This window comes from Lygodium microphyllum, chromosome 19 (assembly GCF_053477565.2).
Source record: "Lygodium microphyllum isolate KBCC chromosome 19, Lygodium_microphyllum_v1.1.10, whole genome shotgun sequence".
NCBI lineage: Eukaryota > Viridiplantae > Streptophyta > Polypodiopsida > Schizaeales > Lygodiaceae > Lygodium > Lygodium microphyllum.
Window position 1 is genome coordinate 129109084 of NC_141153.1, and position 21371 is coordinate 129130454.

The window sequence follows — 21371 nt, forward strand, 5'->3', positions numbered from 1 at the left end:
GGAGGGCGTCGAATGACCATGCCTCTACTACCACCTACTCGAACTCCTCGCACACGAGCATGCTGATTGCGAGTGTCACGAGTATCTGCTACTATAAGCTCTCTACACCTCCTTATGTATACTCGAAAGAGTGTCGTCTGTCAACTTAAATGTATCAACATTCACCTACACAATGCAATGATGCATGTAAGACTGATCATTGTAAATGCTAAAGTTTAAATTTGTAAAGAATAAAGTTTAAACTTCAAAGTTCAGAGTTTAAAAGTTAAAACAACAAATTTTAAATGTTATGGTTAAGTGTTTAAACTTTACCTACTTTGGACTACCCATGCTCATCATAGCCCTCATCATGCGTAAGTTAGTGTAGCAATAAACTAGCCACTCTAACTGTCGTGTGCTAAGCCGATTACGAATCTTTGTGTGAATGAGAGAATAGACACTCCAAGTTCTCTCACATGCATCCGAAGAGCAATCCTGGGCAAGGACCCTCATGGCTAAGGGTTGAAGAGTCTCTAGTGCATGTCCAAAGTTTTGCCACCAAAATAAAGACTTCACAAGTGACTCTCTCCTTCAACAAGTGAGAGAAGCAAAAGTCACATGCCCTCTCTAATCTACATAGCATCCTAGCTCCTCTAGCACTGCATTGTGGTCATCCACAGGGACCACACGAGTTAAATAAGCAAGCTGGTCTGAACGCAACTCTCTATCATCCATGACCGTCGGTGACTTATAGGCCGGATGTACCAATGCGGCAAAACCATGGATGGGCTTATGCATCCACGCCCATCTCCTCTCTGCTATCTCTAAAACATATGCACGTTGTGTCTCTGTGATCACTGTACAAGCACACACCTCCGCCAACGCCGCTCTAAAGAAGTGAACAAGAAGGCCCACGGTGGACCCCTCGCAATCACTCATACGTAACACCCTATAAAAGGAAATCAGGACAATGACAACAGCACAGACTTTTTGCTAAAACTACTCATTAAGGCACAAGCACTGCATGGCTTTGGCCTTCTGTGTCTCATGCTCATCCCACTCATTCCATAGAGTGAACACCACTGTCTGGCGCAAGGTGGACCACACCTCATAAAGGCGCTCCAACCATAACCACATGTAAGTAAAGTGAGTTAAAGAAGGCTTCTTCAACTCCAATGTGCTATGCTCACGATACATCGCAAGTACCTTTACCTTTACCGTGAAGAATGTGACAATTGATGTAGCTTTGCGGACCACCCTCTTCACCCACTTGAGCTTCCCAATGTCCTCCATGAGCAAGTCCAAACAATGACTTGCACATGGATTCCACACAATCGTTGGAAACTCGGCCTCAAGCAAATGGCCCATGCGCCGACAATTTGATGCATTGTCAATAACAACCTGCACCACATTTGAGGGGCCCACCTACAACCACAATTTACAAATTACAAGTTATGTATAAATCAAATTTCAATTATGAATCATAATATTATCATAATAAAAGAAAGTAAAACAAATTTAAAACGCAAATTGCAATGTATACCTCAATGATAGCTTGTCGAATGTGGCGGTAGATGAATGCGCCCGTCGTTTTTTACCCCCTCTTACTGGTATCTACGGCCCGCAAAAAGTAATTGCCGAGTGAACATGAAATGAGTATGTTGATGATGCCCCATTTCTTACAATCACTCCATCCATCAGTGAGAATGGAGCAACCATATTTTATCCATGCGGCCCGAATAGGATCAAGGACTCTATCAATCCTCTCCTTCTCTTCATCAATCTTTCTCATCCTCATGTCGTTGTATGTGACACTGGTCCATCCTTCACATGGACCCACATTGGCAATGGCTTTTACCATCTTCTTCCATTGCTCTTGCTTTAGGACATTGAATGCAAGATTGCACTCAATCATCGTGCGTGCAATTTCATGTCCGCAAGTCATTGCCTTTCTCTAAGAAAGGCAACCGATCCACGCACATGACAGGGAGCTTGAGAGAGAGATAATTGTCTCTCCGGCATCGTACGAGCCTGCACTCTTTGTCTTTTACCGGATCCGGATACAGATATGGAGCCCCCACCACCAATGGCAGAGGCCTCTCCTGCATCGGTTGAAGATACGCCCACATTGGATGCTTCCTCATTAGTAGGCATAGGAGTTGGTACCGATAAGCCACTTCCTCCTTCTCTTGTGGATCCCCTCTCATCTTGGCGAGAATCTCCTATGCAATGTTTTGAGCAACCTCCTTGCATGGAGCAACTTGCCACCCCGTCTTGGAAAGATGTTGGAGAAGCCAAGTTGCACCACTTGTATAGCGCTTCCCGTAATACTTGCATGTCCAATGGTGGGAGTGGGACTTCTTTGTGTCCCTCTCCACATGGATCACATGCAAATTGAAGTCCTCGTTGTCATGATGCTATGCGGACACAATGTGAAAAAGCATGGAATGCATCATCCGACTTTCTTATTAATGAAGAGAGCCAATGTGATCTGAGTCATTAGTACTAGTGTGAGTTGCATGGATTATCCAAAAATACTAGATTTTTTTATAATTTTAGCCTATTTTTAATATTATTTATTGTAAAAATCTGAAAAAGTTTAAAAAACTTCTAGATTAGGATGGCATGCAAAAAGCAAGTTGCTTTTTCAGCAAGTTATGGGATTTTCATAAAAAAGACACATTGGCGAAATCGCACGTATCGCGATCGCTGTTGACAGGCTGAAAACTGCAGTTTAAACTGGAAGCAGAGGAAGAAGTGATTTGGGAGATCCGTGACCAAGCATCCTAGGGTTTTACCCCCTTTCGGAGCCAACAAAGCCATCAGATTTGGGTTCCGAGCAGTAGAGAAGGAGCTATAATTTTGATGCATGTTTTGTTCTACGAAGAAACTCCAAGAGATCTAATGCCTGGAGATTGCTTCTAAGTAGTGCAAGGATTCCAAGTTCTTTCAATATATATTGATTCAATTCATTGTGATTTGTCTTTATCGTGTTTACCACTTGTGTATTCTCTTTATTCTCTTCCATCTCCTATCTCTACTTTCTTCTACCTCTAATCCCCGATGGATTCGACCTTTCGACAAAAACCCCTCCAACATTGGTGAACCCGACGTGAAAGGTCGTCAAAAGAAAGAAATGCAAGATAGGAGAACCTTGGAACACAATCTCCAGTGATGTTTTGCAATAGATGGTGTAAAATATGAATATGCTTGTGCAGGTACAATAACAACAGGTGATGCAAGCTTCTGCTTAAATAAGAAGTGTTGTGATGAATGCTTTGCAAGCAGTTGAGCATGAGGTGAAGTTATTCAATGGTAGGAATGTATTTGCATATGTACGTACCTATATTCAGAAAATGGAATTCTTTGGGGTGGCTCAATCTGCATAGAGCCGGTACTTTGTACGTGTTACTATACATGAACTGAAAGCATGGATTACTGAATTATACTTGCAGGAAGTTGACTGGGTAGCTTTCAAGAAGACACTCAAGGAAAAATTTTACATTGAAGATACTAGTTTGATTATGCGCAAGACTTTTTAGGAGTGGATTTTACAACCCAATAAGGGTCTTGTGGCTACAGAATTGTTAAGAGAATTTGAAAGTCGATTTGAGCAGTTGGATCTTGCAAAACAACAAGCTCTTGCAAGTCAGAAAATTGAATTGTTTCTACAAGCATCTGATCCTGAGCTTCAAGAGAAGCTTGATGATCTGTTGGAGGATCAGACTACAGAGACAGGTCTTAAAACAGGGTGGAGACATGTCAAGCAAGCTGTTACTGCACTTGTGAAGAAGCATAGAAGAAGAGAAAGATTGCATGACTCTAGCTTGCCCACTGTTACGACAAAACAATTGAAGTATCCAATAAGCCACCCACTTTTGTGGCTAACCCTATGACTGTACCTACTATTGTTCCCTCTGTTAGGAAAGATGTCATAGATGAATTGGTCAAAGGTATGCGGGATCTTCAATTGAGGGTTGCAAAATTGGATAAAAAAGGACAAGAGGAAAGGGGACGGGCAGCAATCCATAAGCTAGGAAAAAGATGTATGTGGTGTGATAGTTTGCAGCATGAGAGAAAGGATTGTGCTGCCTATGAGGAGGCCTTAGATGATAGCTCATCTTTTGGAAAGATGGCAAGATCCATGCACAAGAAACGGGATTACCTCTTGCTTTGAATTTTGGAAAGTGAGGTATGCAGAAGTTGTTGGAAGACTTGACTATTCGAAATGCTTATGCGGTGGTACATGCTTCTACTTTTGGTCTACAGTTGGATAGTATGCATGGCTAAGTGATAGTTGGTTCAAAAGCTAAAATATGGACACATGCTTTACATGCAACTGAATTATTGATTGTGAAATGTCCCACGAAGGGCAAGAAATTCGTGACATAACTGGTTGGGAATCACCGATAGATGCATATTCAGTATATGCATATTTAGCAAAGGTACAAAACACGGATGTACTTGTGGAAGAAAAACGAAAAAGAAATGAAGATAATGTAGGGACATCTAAAAGAATGACAAGAAGAAGTGTGGATCAGCCTAAAACTGCAAATCAGCCACCTCCTGAGCATGTTATGGAAGAGGTCAGTCAGGAGCAAAAATAGGATAACAAACAAGAGGGTAAAAAGAAGGGCAAGCAGCCAGGATATAAGTTATATCTGACATTGAGACAACCACTAATCTTAAGAAGGTTCTTGAAGAAGGGATCCTAAGCAATCGGATGGAATTCATCTTGGGAGAGGTGCTTGGCATTGCCAAGCGAGAATTTCATGATGAGATCATTGGCATAATTAAGAGGAAGCGTCAATTTCTTGGTGATACCACTAGTGCATTGCTGCAATTTGAAGAGGAAACTAGTTTGTTAGGTATTCGGACTGAATATAAGCATGAAGTAAGTATTGGATTATCTATACAGGATGCTACTAATCAGTGGACAGCATGTGGAAAAGAGAAGAAAGTGGCTGAAAATGCATTGTCTTGTAGCAATATGCATGGTGGAATAAGACAGATGCAACAATATGGGAAAGAGACTCTAGGATTTATTCCTCAAACTCACTACACAAGAAATCATTGGGCTAGGGCTACTACTAAAACGGTAGTGAAAATAGGGGAACGTGAAACTCCTTGTGTTGCTTTATTTGACCATGGGTCTGAGATAAATGTCATTGAGCGTGGATTGTATGAAAATGGTACATGGCCTGTACACACTGATCATGGTTGGCGTATGAGGGCTGCAAATAATTATTCAGGGAAGCTCTATGCTGCATATCCTAATGTAAAAGTAACGACTAGTGATGTACAAGAAGAGCAACACTTCTTTGTGCAAGATAATTCATCATATGCTGTGATTTTGGGACAGCCTTATATTACGAGTGCATATGGAAACAAAGGTGCTTGATGATGGTTCTGCTTATGCAAGAGTCAAAAGCAAGGATGGGAGGAAAGCAATCCAATTTCTTACTGTTTGTGTTAATCATCCTAGAAATCGAGATACACTTCGAGAGTCTCCTTTGGCTCCAAATGCAAGGGAATTCAAAGACCTGGATTTTCATTAAGCACCGTTGTAATGCAAGGCTACAGTAGTGTTGTTCAAAGGATATACTCGCCTCTTGATGGAATGAAGCATGTATTTACCATTGGTTATTCTCAGTTTACAGCAAACAGTTCATGTTGATTTAAGCCTATGGAAGCTATGTGCAAGGCTGAACGCATATCTATGAAACGAGCTACTAAGGAACTAAGAGCTTTGGGATTGTTAGTTGAAAATGAAGGCATTTCAGGCATCTTTTATGGGCTGAATATTAATGACACTATGGCTTAAATTTCAGCAACTATACATGCAAAAAATGAGGTTGAAAACAGAGTATTGTCAGTATGTTCCTTGGATATGTATGATGTTAGGGCATTGTTTGCTCAGCAGGAAGAATTACAATGGGCTGAAACACTTGTGGAGACAAAGTATAAGACAGTTGACAAAAAAGTGAAACCAATTGCTTTGCCACTTCCACCAAAGAGTGAGGATTTGTATGAAAAAGTGTCAAGGCAGCCAAGCTTACGAGATCCTAAAGATATAGGTCATCAATTTACATCTCAAACATTATAGGAATTGAAAGTTGGTGCAGAAGGGTTTCTTTTGCCTGCTGAGAAACACTGTTTTATGCGGATGTTGGCTAAGCATAGAAAGGTATTTGCATTTCAACCAAGTGAAATAGGTTGTGTGGATCCAAATGTTATCTCTCCTATGGTCATATTTACTGTGCCACATGTACCATGGAACTTGAGGCCTATTCTAGTGTCTAAAGCTTACTTGCCAAAGCTGATGGATTTGCTAAATGAAAAGATTCGCATGAAAATCTTGGAGCCTTCTTCAGTCCCGTACTCAAATCGTTGGTTTACTGTGCCCAAAAAGAATGGGACTTTGAGATTTATTCAAGACATGCAACCGGTCAATAAAGTGACCATAAGAAATATGGATGTAGGTCCTGTGGTTGATAAATTAGCAGAGGCTTTTGCAAGCAGAGAGATCTATTCTTTGGGTGATCTTTACTCGGGGTATGATCAATTTCAGCTTGCAATTGAAAGCAGGGATATCACAACCATGAAGACTCCCTTGGGGTTAGTACAGATGTGTACTCTCCCACAGGGTGCAACAAACTCAATGGCACACATGACAAATGCTATGAATAGGGTACTCAGGGATTTTATACCACAATTGACAATGCCCTTTTTGGATGATGTTCCAATAAAAGGGTGTGCAGTGGATGAAAAGAATGAAGAGATGGATACTCATGGATGCAGACAGTTTGTCGCAAACGATATTGTGGATTGTGAAAGGATTTTGACACGCATAGAAGAGGTGCATTTAACTCTTTCTGGACAAAATTCTATCTTTGGAGTTGAAGAGGTTTTGATTGTTGGGCATATGTGTGGACCTTATGGGCGAAGACCATCACCAGCAAAAATAGATGGGATTGATAGAATGCAAGATGTATGCACGAATGTATCAAAGGTGTGTAGATTCTTGGGTGCATGTGTGTTCTATTTGATATGGATTCCTCCCTTTGTACATGTAGCCGATGCTCTTTATCAGCTTCTGAGGAAAGGTCAGAGATTTCATTGGGAAAGGAAGTATCAAAAAGCAATGAAGAAATTGAAGCATCTCTTAAAATCTGCTCCTACATTAAGAAAGACTGACTATTCACATCGAAAGCCTATTATTATTACTGTGGATACAAGCCCAATCGGGATTGGATGGGCAATTGGGCAAGATGATGAGAAAGGGCAAAGATATGCAATACGCTTTGGTGCTAAAGTATTATCTGAACAACAAAGAAGGTATCCACAGGTAAAAAGAGAATTATGGGGAATTGTGACAGCCCTTAAATGTGATGAGTATTTTATGGATGCTCATGTAGTCACTGAGACTGATTGTTTGCCGATATTGGGTATGATTACTAGCTATGCTACCCTGGACATTGCTATGCTCCGATGAATTGCATATATCAAATCTTTAAACCCTAAATTTCAACATATTGCAGGAAGAGATAACCCAATGGCAAACATGTTATCTCGAGCACGCTATGATAATGAAGATGGATGATGGATGAGGAGGAAGACGATGACTTTCTTGCGGCTAAAAATGATATTGCAAGAGTGAATTTAGCAATGCAAGGTATTGTTACAGCATTAACAGAAGCTTGGACAGCAAAGAGAAGACACTTTAGATGTTTTGCATCTTGTGTAGAAATGTTTCTAGAAGGCAAATACGCAGGAGAGTGGCTGAGAATTGGTCAATACCTCAGTACATTAACAAAGAGAGATGAATGGTCAGATGAGAAGCTTAAGAAGATCAAGAGGAAAGCCTATGGGTTTTTCTTAAAAGATGGATACTTATGGAAACATGCTAAAAAGAAACAGGATATGCCATTGCGAGTTTTGGATGACAGAGCTTCACAAGTAAATATTATGCAAGAATTTCATGAAATCTTGTGGGCTGGTCATAGAGGTGTTTGGGGTACTTTTACAAAGATCAAAGAAAGATATTGGTAGCAGGGTATGTATAAGGATGTTGCTCACTTTGTTGAAACATGTACGACATGTCAAATGTATTCATCTGTGAGACATCGGGATGGATTGCAGCCCACATATCCATTGTCTCTTCATTTTAAGTGGATGGTGGATTTAGTCACGATGCTTATAGGTCTTTGGCAAATGAGATATCTTGTGCTTGCCCGTGAAGACTTGACTAATCAAGTGGAAGGGAAAGCTCTACGTACTAAGATAACAAATGCTGTGTGTACTTTTCTTAGAAGAGATATTTTGTAGGTATGGCTATGTGGGAAAAATTACTACAGATAGGGGTGAGCTGGAAGTAGATGAAGCTCATGATTTCTTTGCACGGTTGGGGATAAAGCTTGCTTTAACTTCAGCCTATAACCTTGAAGGAAATGAAAAAAGTGAAAGAGATCATCCACCTATTATGAAGGCATTGGCAAAAGCATGTGGAGAGAAGGTAAAAGAGTGGCCACGATTGCTCCCTTATGCTTTGTGGACTGACAGAATAACTCTTAGTGCTGTTACAGAATATATGCCTACAGAATTGATTTATGGTCAAAAACCTATCATGCCAATAGATGAGATGACAGTCACATGGAGTGTGCTACCTTGGGAGCAGGACTTAAATCGAGAGGAGTTGTTGGCCTTACGCATTAGACAGTTGGAAAGAAAGTCAAAAGACATAGAGGCAGCAATTGCAAAGTTAAGGGCAGCAAGGATACAGAACAAAAAACGGTTTGACAAAAGACATAGACTGAGACCAAGAACCATACAAGATGCGGATTGGGTATTAGTTTATGGTAGCAGTTTAGACAACCAGCATAGTGTCATGCGTAAAGTTTCCAAAAGATGGTTTGGACCCTATGTGGTAAGACAGGTATTTGATAATACTACTTATGCATTAAATGAACTGAATGAGACAGCCATAAAACTTCCGGTAGCAGAGAAAAGAATAAAATTATTCAAGAGATGGGAATCTACTGCCTATGAGTTGCCAAACTTGAAAGAAAATGGTGGCCATGACACAGGAGCTAGCCAGAAAGATATGGAAGATGAAGAAGGAAAGGATATAGTTACAGAGGATGAGGAGGACTCAAAATCCGGTGACAACTAGGATTTTGGCACATACCAAAGGATGTGCAAGTTCAGAGAGGGTGGATATCGTGATGCTATGCGGACACGGTGTGAAAAAGCATGGAATGCATCATCATCCAACTTTCTTATTAATGAAGAGAGTCAATGTAATCTAAGTCATTAGTACTAGTGTGAGTTGCATGGATTATCCAAAAAATACTAGATTTTTTTATAATTTCAGCCTATTTTTTATATTATTTATTATAAAAATCCGAAAAAGTTTAAAAAACTTTTAGATTAGGATGGCATGCAAAAAGTAAGTTGCTTTTTTAGCAATTATGGGATTTTCATAAAAAAGACAAATTGGCGAAATCGCGTGCGTCGCAATCGCTGTTGGCAGGCTAAAAACTGCAGTTTGAACTCAAAGAGGAAGAAGAAGTGATTTGGGAGATCCATGATCAAGTGTCCTAAAGTTTTACCCCCCTTTCAGAGCCAACGGAGCCATCAAATTTGGGTTTCGAGCAGTAGAGAATGAGCTATAATTTTAATAATGCACATTTTGTTCTACGAAGAAGCTCCAAGAGATCTAATGCCTGGAGATTGCTTCTAAGTAGTGCAAGGATTCCAAGTTCTTTCAATACATATTAATTCAATTCATTGTGCTTTGTCTTTATCGTGTTTACCACTTGTGTATTCTCTTTCTTCTCTTCCATCTCCTATCTCTACTTCCTTCTACCTTTGATCCCCAGTGGATTCGACCTTTCGACAAAAACCCCTCCAACATCATGCTTCTCATGAGTCATGGTGCCGATGACGGATAGAGGCCAGAGAGAGAGAGAGAGAGAGAGAGAGAGATGCTTGAGTCTCAACTCTTGAAAGTTGAGAGGGAGACTTGAGAGGCCCGAGAGTTGGGGTAAAGTTGAAAGAGCAAGAGTGAGAGAGAGGGGATGGGAGATGAGATTTGAGAATGGCAATGCTTTGATAGGGTGCGGGAAAGAGGAGATGAGAGGTGAGATTCGAGAATGACAAATCACACATCCATTCAAGAATCGAGCGACGAGATCCAAGAGAGGAAGATGAGAATGGTAAGTCACAAGTGCTTGCTGAATTGGTGTGGAAGCATGGAGCAGAGGAGCACCTTTTGTAGATGAGAGAAGGGTCAAAAGAGGGCTGGGGAGGGGAGTGCATGGCTGAAAAAGGGAATGGGGTGAGGTATCCAAGGCTTCCCATCCCCCAAAAAGTGCCACGCAAGCATGCAGAGTAAAAACAAGGGTGCAAAAAACGTGAAACGCGGGATTCAGGTGGCACAGGCCACGAGGCCGAAACAGGTGCAAAATCACATATGAATTCGTATAGTACGAACCGTACGGTACGTACCATACGAACTAGTCCATACCACGTACGAAGGCAACTATATTTTTTCTGAAGGATTGTGATGATGCTTTGGCAGAACATAAGTGTGTTGCTTTGTCAGACAAGGATTGGGCTAAAATGAATAAGAAAGCCATTACTTACATTAAAATGGTTGTCACAGATAATATATTGATTGATATCGAGAGACTTACCAATGCTTATGCAATTTGGGAGAAACTCAAGGCTACGTATGAGAATACAAATCCTGTCAATCATGTTCATCTCATGCAAAAGTTAGTCAACTTGAAGCTTGATGAGTCTAAGCCCGCCTCAAAACATTTAAATGCTTTCATTGGTAACAGGATGCAAGCTTGCCAATTGTGGATCATTGACAGTGGTACTTCATTTCATGTAGCTTCATCTTTAGAGCGTTTTTCTTCTTATGCAGCAAGTAACCTTGGAAAAATCTACCTAGGCAATAACCATACATGTGATATTGAAGAAATGGGCACCATACACCTGGCTCTTGAAAATGGTCAAGAATTGATTCTTCATGATGTTAGGTATATACTTGGCATTAAGAAGAGCTTGCTTTCTATTGTACAGCTAGACAGTAGGGGTTACTTCACTATCTTTCGTGGTGAAATATAGAAGATACAGAAAGGCTCTATGCAAGTCACTAGAGATGGTGAAAAGGGAACTCTATATTATCTTCATTGCAAGGCGCTTCCTAGAAAGTCTATTGCAGTTGCTGAAGTGCAGTCACACATGCAGTTATGGCACAAGCGTCTTTGACGCATGAGCCAAAAGGGTTTACAGGCACTTTCTTCACTTGAAAGAGTTGATGTGAAAAACTCAAAGCATGACTTTTGTGATGATTGTGTTTTGGGAAAACATGTTAAGAGTTTATACTCTCGTGGAGCCTCTAGGAAGGCATGTATCTGGGATTTAGTCCATTCTAATGTATGTACCATACCAATAAAAACTCGTAGTGGTTTCAGTTATTTTGTATCTTTTATTGATGACCATTCTAGAAAGCTATGGGCTTACTTGCTTAAGTAGAAAAGCAAGGCATTGGACACCTTTAAATAGTTTTACGCATTTACTAGTACTCAAAAGGACTTAAGATTAAAATGCATAAGAACAAACAATGGGGGATAGTATGTATCTAAAGAATTCAATAAGTTTTGTGATGTCAGTGGAATTAAACGAGAGCTAACAGCTCCTTATCATCCATCGTCTAATAGTGTGGCTGAGCAAATGAATCGCACTTTATGTGAGAAGATTCGATGCATGCTGTCCACAGCTAATCTCCCGCAATCGTTTTGGAGAGAGGCACTTAAAACCATGATGCATGTTTGCAACCGATCTCCACATCGTGCACTTGAAAGTGGCATCCCTAAAGAGGTTTGGTCTAGCAAACCTGCTTCATATGACCACTTAAGGATCTTTGGCTGCAAATGCTATGTACATGTACATGTTGATAACCAAACCAAACTTGGCATGAAATCCCTCCGAGGCATCTTCATGGGTTATGGAGATGAAAGTGAATGGATTATAGAGTTTGGGTTCCAAGCATGAAAAAGATACTATGCAATAGAGATATGGCATTTAATGAATCAAAGCTCCTGAAAAATGCCAATATCTAGTGATTTAGACAAAAAGAAGATAAAATTTCAGTATGAACAACCACTTGAACAACCATCAGTCACCTCTGAAAATTCAGCTCCATTTGATGTTGGTTATGATAATCAGTGTATGCTGAAAATCAGTTTGGGCAACAAAATCAGCATGCTGAAAATGAATTACAACAGCTTGAACATGTATTAGAGCAACCTAAAAATGCAGTTCAGCAGCCAAATAATAAGGTCATTGACATTCCTTTGGATGTGGATCCATTGCCTAATAACACAGATCATTGGGTAAGAAAGTCTACACGTGTCAAGGGACATATACAAAGGTTTTATCCCTCTTTGGATTGCATTTTACTCACAAATGAGAGTGAGCCTCTCACATATAAAGAGGCATTATCATGTGAGTTAAAGAAAAAGTGGAAGCTAGCTATGCATGAAGAAATGAAGTCATTGTATCAGAATGATACTTGGGATTTGGTTACATTGCCCAAAGATTGGAAAGTTATTCCTAACAAATGGGTCTATAAAAGTGTGTGGATGGCGAACCCAATTACAAAGCCAAGCTTGTGGCTAAGGGCTATACACAGAAAGAGAGAATTGACTTTCAGGAAGTCTTTTCACATGTCAAAATGACCACTCTTCAGGTATTCTCTGCTATCATAGCATCTATGAATCTTAAACTTGATCAAATGGATGTTAGAACTGCATTTCTGCATGGTGATTTAGAAAAAGAGTTGTACATGAAAAAACCAGAAGGCTTTGTTATGCCAAGAAAGGAGCACTTGGTGTGTAGGCTTAAGAGAAGTTTGTAGGGTTTGAAGCAGGCTCCTAGACAGTGGTTTAAAAAGTTTGATGCCTTCATGCTCTCACATGGGTTTAAAAGAAGCAATGCAGATCACCACTTACATATAAAGAAGGCTGATGATGGAAGCCTTATAACACTTGTGCTTTATATGGATGATATGCTTATTGCTAGTAAGCATAAAAGCCAAGTTAATGCACTGAAAAGACAACTGAACTCAGCCTTTTCCATGAAGGACTAGGGTCCAGTTGAACACATTTTGGGCATGCGTGTGACGAGAGAGAGAGCCAAAGCTCTTATTTCTCTCATAAGAAAAGTACATCAACAAAGTACTTGACCATTTCTCTATGGCAGATGCTAAGCCACTTGGTGTTCCTTTACCACCATACCTTAACCTTAGCAAAGCAAACTGCCCAAAAGATGATAAGGCAACCACCCAGCTCTATCAAGGGTGTTCCTTATGCTTCCGCTTGCGGCTCACTCATGTATGCTATGGTTGCCACTAGACCTGACATTGCTCATGCAGTGGGAGTTGTGAGCAGGTTTATGTCAAATCTTGGCAAAGCACATTGGAAAGCAATGAAATGCATCTTACGGTACCCTAAGGGCACACATATCTCTGCTAAGAGATGAAAATCCCCCTCTGAGACTGATAAATCTTGTGGCCCAAAAAGAAATGGAGAAGTCCTAAATCCGTCACCTCGAACTTCTGATGTAGGACTGCCTTCGTCTCTTCGACCTTCTAGGCATGATCACCTGTAATAATCAAGTCATCAACATACAAAACAAACAACACACGACCACCCTCGGAAGTGTACACATAAAGCTACGGATCCTAGAGCATCAATATCCCAACTTGGCCTGGAGAAACGAATCAATCTTCTCGTTCCAAGCGCACAGAGCCTGCTTCACACCATACAAGGCCTTCTTCAACTTGTAAACCTACCCATCTGAGGAACCAAAGCCAAGAGGATGCTCTACATAGATTTTCTCCTTCAAATCACCATTCAAGAAGGTCGACTTCACATCCAACTGAAGAACAGGCCATCTCCTATGACCAGTCAAGGCAAGAACAGCACAAATAGTCACCATGCAAGTAGTGGGGACAAAAGTATCATGGAAATCAACACCTGGGGGCTGTGCAAAAACTTGAGCAACAAGGCAAGCCTTGTGCTTGTCCAAAGAGTCATCACTATGATACTTGGTCTTGAAAACCCATTTGACGCCAATCACCTCCTTATGAGAGGGATGAGGCACAAGGAGCCAAGTGCCATGTTGCTCAATAGCCTCTAACTCAGCTTCAAGACATCAAACAGTAGTTAGAGTAAACAAGCTCCGTAGAATGTGTCCGGTGCCTCCATGACCTCCGCGGTTCATTCTACAGTTCCCGCTCCTCAAGGACCCCCTCAATCCCTGAATCTCAGAGCGTGTCACAGGCCCAACGAGGAGGAGGCCGAATCTCGCCTCGGCGCTCTCCATCTGTTGAAGTTTTTGGAAGGTCCACCAGCAATGGAGGACCAATCAGTGAATCCGGTGGCTGGGTAGTAGACTCCTCATCCGAAGAAAAATCCTCAAGAGACACAAGCTCGAGAGGAGCACTCGCTGAGGCCCAACTATCACCGGGATCTCCAAGTGGCTAAGAATTTATGGGATTATGTCAGTGGAGAGGAAACTAGACCGGGAATTGTAGCTCCCGCTACTCCTCCTCAAGGGGGACGTGGACAACGGGGACCTCAGCCCGCTCCACCTCAGCCACCTCCTCCAAGAACTACAGCTCAAAAAGCTTGGGATACAGAGATGCATAGGCTTTGTCGCTGATTTCTTTGGCAGTTCAGCGGTCCATCATTCCTCACATTTGTTCAGCATCTTCTTCACGAGATGCATAGCTGACTTTGGAGCATATGTTTGCAGGAAAGAATGAGACTCGAATCTCTTTCTTGAAGAAAGAGTTAGAGACTTTGAAGATGAATGAGGGTGATTCTATGCACGATCACTTGAATAAGATTCAAGACTTGCGGGAGCAGCTCATGAATGTAGATGAGTACTTTTCGGATGCACAGTTGATATCCACCACCTTGAATTCCTTACCTCCTTCGTACTTGTCTTTTCATACTGCCTTGAACCTCACCATGAGGATTGCCGAGCAGCCACTCACTTTTATTCAGCTGGTTAGTTTGCTTCTAGAGGAGGAGCAAACAAGGAAAAATAGTGGTGTGGATGCTAAAGTCTCTGAGCAGGCTTTTGTCGCAAGACAGAAAGCCAAAAACAGCAAGGTAAAAAATGCTCCACAGAGTTCTGGTACTTCTGGCACATCACAGAATCAGACACAAGGGGACACGCAAGCTAAAAAGGGAAAATGTCATTATTGTAAGAAGCCAGGCCACTATATCACTGAGTGCAGGAAGCGCATCACCAAAGAGAAGAAGAAGGAGTCAAGTATGTCTGTTTCTACTACTCCTTCCACTGTTAGAGAGTCCGCGTCCTTTGTTGTAGACAGGGACTATTGTTTTTACACTTGCAGTTATGACATCTCTTGGGCTGATAGAGCACTTAGCTCTACAGAAGATGCTCACACTTGGTTCTTTGACAGTGGTGCTTCTCGGCATATTACATCTCGCAGAGATTTGTTTGCTTCAGTTAGTGCACTTCCCGTTGGGAAATCTGTACAGTGTGCCAATAATGTATCATACCCTGTTCGTGGTATTGGGGAGATTCAGCTCACAGCCATTGATGGCTCTATTCTTCGCCTACAGGATGCTTTGTTTGTGCCTGGAATCAAGAAGAATTTGCTATCTATTATTTCTTTGGCATGTTGTGGTTTGCAGGTCACATTTGATGATGACCGTTGCATGGTTAGAGATAAAGAACGCATGACTTTGGTCTTGACAGGATCTTTGTGTCATGGTTTATATGAGTTGGATGCTCTTTTAGTAGATCGGTCGGCATACTTGACATCCACTCTTACTCCTGCTATGATACAGGCGGAGTTATGGCATGCTCGTTTGGGGCATGTTTCTAATACATTCTTCATCATGAATGACCATAGCGAATAATTGTTTCCATCCAATCTGTCTTCCTTGGATACATAGGTAAATACATCACCTCCCTGATTTGCCATGATGACAAATTTCCAAAGACAAATGAGCAATGTCAAAGCAGTAAGGGCTGGAAATCTGCAAATTTCCAGAAATTGCAGCAAACACACTTCTACAATTAATGTGCAAGGGTGTACTCTGTCAAGAACTGTCTTTAATGCACGCTTCCCAAGGTGCAAACAGTGCTCAACAACACTGTAATGTCAAAATCCCCAAAATTTCTGCCAAAATTTGTCACAAATACCCCAAAATGTGCATTTAATGTGTCTCTGTCAAAGACACAAGCACGTGTCCCAATGCAGAAAACTGATCCTGCTGCTGCACGAACTCCTGTGTTGAAATTTAAAAAAATGCAAAATGTTACCTCTGCAGAATGATTGTAGCTGACTAACGACAGGGCACGGATCCCGAGGCAATGTCTGTGCACAGAAACAAGCTGGCGAACAGAGGCCCACACGTCAGCTGGTTGCAAAAACAGGGACGGATCTGTGTAGTAGGTAGCTGGTGGCGGGCTTCTGCAGGTACAGGAGGCGGCGTCTGCGGACAAGTGGCACGCACAGGCCGGTGGCGCACGGTCAGGACTAGCGCGCGCTGACAGGTGGCGCACACGCAGGCAGGTGGCGGCGCCTGCAGACCTAGCGGCGGGAGCTGGCGGCTGGAGCAGAGCTGGCGGCTGGAACTGGCGGCGCCAGCAAACTGGTGGCGACGCCTGCAGCTGGTGGCAGCTGGAGGGACAGAAGGTACAGCCGGGGGCAGCAGACTGGCTGAGCTCGGAGCTGAGCTCTAATACCAAATGTGAGAGATGAGAGGATCGAGGTGCAACCGAGGCAATCATAGACCTGATGGTCATCATACGGGAAGTAGGCGCAAATGTCTCTTCATAGTCAATGCCCTTTTTCTGTGCGTAGCCTTTAGCTACAAGCCGTGCCTTGTATTTATCAATGGATCCATCTGCCACGTCTTCAGAAGTGATCACCTTCCTTGCATTTTGAACCTACATCTGAAGCTGCCTTATCTTGTTGATATGCTCCCGCATGGATGATGACTTGTTAACACTCATAGTCCTCATTTGCACTTCCAAAGACACACGCTTCATGACAGTCATCCAATTATACATACGATCCAACTCCAGCCATATCTCCCTAGCCACCATCAAATGCTCTATGTGAGAGATAAGAGCTGTAGTACATGAGAGAAATAAAAACAAGTGAATGCATGTATTGAGTTTATCCCAATGTGCCTGAGCCTTTGCCAACTCCACCTTTTCACTAGAAGAGAGTCTAGACTCATCTCGCGAAGAAGAAAAGTTGATAGCCTCCGTAACAAGCTCCGCCAAATCATAGGACTCCAATATGGAAAGCATCATGACCAGCCAAATGCGATAGTTCTCACCATCGAGCTTTTGATCTAAAGGAAGAGCTGGTAGGACGGGTCCATGATCGCCTGAAACTTTGTCTCAGCCTCAAAAGACATCTCCACCTACAATGCCTGCACAAAACACAAAAAGCAGCCCCCTCTAACTATAAAAATACAGCCTGCTAGGGCTGAGGTTTGCTTGTCCCATTCCTTCTTCACCCGCCAGAGGCGATGAAAATGTAAAATGTGTACTTGAAGGCCAAAAATGCAGCCTTCTTCCTTCTCTAACAGCAAAAAAAACAATAGCAACTACAGCAAATCTTCTTTTTTCTCGCACACCCACACTCGCCTCAGCCTTGTTCTGATGCGCAGCCCACCTACTCACACTTGAACACTGAAAACAAAGCCTTGTGTCGCGCTGAAAACTCCTCTTCAGATAGGTCCATCTAGGTCAGTCCTTCAATGCTCTAATACCATGTCAGAGTGAAGCAATACAAAAGCGAATGACCATTACAAAGAGTTTTTAGAGAGAGAAGAGAGAGAGGGAAAGAGACAGTGAAATGCAGAAAATCTACAGTGAAGAATGATGTATAAGGATGCAGAATTATACACGGGTGCAGAGAAAATATCTGTGTATGTCTCCACCTTGAGGACCTCGATCTCCATCAGCCCCGAGTGCAATCTCCATCACCAGCAGGCTGAAATCTGTCAGATACAAGTATCCAAGACTGCTGGAAACTCAGCCTTATAAAGGCTGAAAGTAATGCCTGAAAAATACCTGAAATAATCAGGTTGGCTGCAGCCAACCTGCAGTGGGCTGCGGAGAGTCTCTGACTATTGCCATGTGGTACTATTGACGTGGCACAAGAGATGACTAATGACTCTCAACACTAGTCACACTGACTAAGATCAAAACGCAAGATAACCCTACAGATGTTCTCAATAAAGTCTTACAAAGGCTCAACATGAGCATTGCATTCAGCTAGTGGAAGTTGGTTAAAGGTTCGCTTAGGACCTTTAAGTGGGAGGTTGTTGGGTGTAAAGGCCCTTACGCTACTCCCATGTATATATTTATTTACACATGTGCTAAAGTCCTAGTAAAGCATGTTCCTAAGCTATATACAAATTAGTGTGTCCCAATGGTCATACAAGTTGCCTATCAGAAGATGGCTTACCATCATCGGTGAGCCTGACTACGATACTATCCCAAAGCTCAAGTGTGGAGAAGAGCCCTCAAGATGGTCTTTCACAGCACAGCAAAGCCCATGGTTGCAACCAAGGGGGGCCATGGCTTGGGTCACAAATAGAGGCCCAAAGGATTGGACAGAAAACATTTACTCTCTATTGCAGGGGAACTCTGAGAGGAGGAGGAGGAGAGATGCCTTCTTGCGGACTTGGGATTCCAGCACCTTCTTTCACCTAGTACCTCAAACAGTCTGGCATTATTGCCTGCCAGAGTGGTTGTTCACACAACCATCATGTTTATGATGTTCTCAGCTTCTCTTTGCAGGGTTCTTTGTACTTTGTATTTTATCTCAAGGGACTTTTCTTTGAGGTGTTATTAATAGAATTTTTCTTATCTTTGGGGGGGGGGGGGGAAAACAGTCTATTGTTAATGTTGCATCCTCAGCAATATTTATTTGTCCCTTCAGGACAAACTAACAACAATTTCTTTGATGCAAATATGTTCATGTGATGATTAAGGGTGCACTAATACAAGTATTCTTAATATTACTTACATGGCATAATCAGTTACAAACTCTTTCATTCTTAGACCAAATTTGCAAAATGATCTCACATTTGTTGAAATGCAAGGTCAAACTATCCCTCCTTTCTCTTTTACCTTGCCACTACAGAAAATGCAGAATGTGACCACTAAATAAACAAATATTAGCAAGTTATGTAGTCAGCCAATGCTAACATAATCCTACCTTGTCACTACAGAAATTGCAGAATCTGACCACTAAATAAACAAATAAGCCTGTAGAATTCTGGTAACTCAAATAGGTATGGAATAGCAAGACTTGCTTCAGATACAAGTATGTGTGCTTTATTAAGCCTGATGTCCTGAACTCCAAGAGATTACCTTGGAGACTGAATTGTAGCAGACTCCCTAACCCTTTTCTGAGCTGGCAATCCCAAAGCTATTATGGTCTCAGACTGTACTGGTAGAAGCGGATCAAAAGTAGATGTCAGCATGGGCCTGGTTTGATTAGATGTATTCTTCGTGCTACCTGCAACCAGAGGAGTTGTGTTGGCTGCTTTCATTGGATTTCCAACCTGCCAAGCCACAGGGAAAAATAATCTGGATGTTTGTAACTTAAAGACACGTGGCCTAGATGACAAGAAGTCACATCTCCAGGGTTCTTGTGGCATGCGCGTAACCTCACTCTCACCTGTTCCAAAACATTTCCAAGGGGTGACTGTGATACAGGTTCTTGATGACAGGCTGTTGAAGCACAAGGTGGAGGAGGATGGCCTTGTGAGCCATTGGTTGAAACAACTCTGACAATCGGTGCTGTGCCATTAGAAACAAGCCCTGTGTCAGCTTCCTTTTGCACTTGCTCAATTTGTGTTGAGGGTTGGCACAATGATGCTTCCCATCCATCACTTGCTTGGTGTTCATATGACTCCTGATTCACAGTGCATTTAATTTTCTTTTCCAAATGACCATCTTCACAAATTTCCATCCTCTTTTCATTTCCTTGCCCTAATACAGGTAGATCTTGATTCTCAGAGACATAATTCGAAGCAATTTGAAGATTTTCAACTTGAGTTTCTTCTAATGGTACTTTTTTCAGCAGAGGTGTTGTAGACATGTTCACATGCTTTGCTTTATCAAGGAGTTCAATTATTTGTTGTTCATTTGACTTTTTTGGAGTGGCATTAACAGAAACATCCAAGAATGGGAGAAAAGCCACCCTGGCAGGCATCAATGTATCTTCCAAATGTTGATTGGAAATAATTGAGCTCCGGCATTAACAATCACTTGAAAAATGGAATTGTTGCTTTGATCTCGTGCTCCTTGTCTATGTGGAATTTGATTACAACCAGCCTGAACATGCACTCCTTGGTTTTCTTCTCTCTGCTGCTTCTTTCTGGGTCTGTCCAATGCAAAAGCTGCAGTCACAACAAAACACAAATTCAACAGCAATTTACCACATCAAATAAAATTATGTCCAAAATGCATGGCACAAAAATCTGAAATTTTTGCTTCTGATGCCTATAGAATATGCATAATTGACTACAGCCCTGTAAGGCTAGTTGGAGGAGGCAATAAGCATGAAGTTTTGATATTTTAAAATCACAGTACATCCATTGCCATCTGTAAAGTCCTGCTTCTAAAAGTCAGGGTTTCACAAACCACTTGATCTGGTTAACTATGTTTTCAAGTTTCAGACAATATAAGCAACATTTTCACATATTTCTATTCCAATCAAGCAGGTGCTTGCCATAAGAAGGATAACAAGATGGCAATAGAAAATGCCATGATTCGAAGGAAAGGTTTACACATTCTTGAATGGGAATATCAACTAATAGCTAAGTAATTTGCAATGATGGAAGTAAGCCAGTGTTGCTCAAAAAAAGCCTTGTCAAAATGACACAATGCAATGTCTAATCTAAGCACGAGATCAACTTTGAACTCACGAGCTCTTGCCTCCACCTCCTGCAGACAACTGCCGCACAGTCCCCCAGTCATGCCCCTCTGCCTCCCTGCCACCTTCATCTTCCTGCCACCTGCACCACTACCTGTGGGTGCCCAAGCTGCTCCAAGCCCTACTGTCACCTGGTCCACCTGTGCTCCTGCTCTTCCGCATGCCTGTCCTGCCACCTCTGCATGTCTACTCCCCTCCGTCCAGTTGTCCTATCTCTGCCCACAGCCTTTGCTGCCACCACCTGTCTATTGCCCTAGCAGCAAATGTGATTGCTGTTCCTCCTCTCATCTCACCTCAGCACCATCTTCCCAGCTGTGCTCCTGCTGTTTCCTCTCTTAGTAGCAGCCTCCCCCACCTTTCAGTT

General features: G+C 42.1%; 1 protein-coding gene and 1 pseudogene across 3 annotated transcripts in view; both read right to left on the minus strand.

Moving 5' to 3' along the window:
• Nucleotides 1–21371, minus strand: part of LOC148020374 (transcription initiation factor TFIID subunit 4b-like) — a 110164-nt gene that overhangs the window by 72956 nt on the left and 15837 nt on the right. The window contains exons 2-4 of one of the 3 annotated variants that reach the window (XM_087700955.1): nucleotides 20273–20471; nucleotides 19748–20061; nucleotides 19438–19631 (exon numbers count right to left, since the gene is read on the minus strand). In XM_087700955.1, coding sequence (XP_087557081.1) covers nucleotides 19438–19631; nucleotides 19748–20061; nucleotides 20273–20330 — 566 coding nt within the window. In that variant the 5' untranslated portion in view covers nucleotides 20331–20471. Of the gene's footprint in view, nucleotides 1–19437; nucleotides 19632–19747; nucleotides 20472–21371 lie in introns of all 3 variants that reach the window. The other 2 variants (XM_087700956.1, XM_087700957.1) reach the window with 2 other exon arrangements.
• On the minus strand, nucleotides 911–1840 carry LOC148020375 (uncharacterized; annotated as a pseudogene).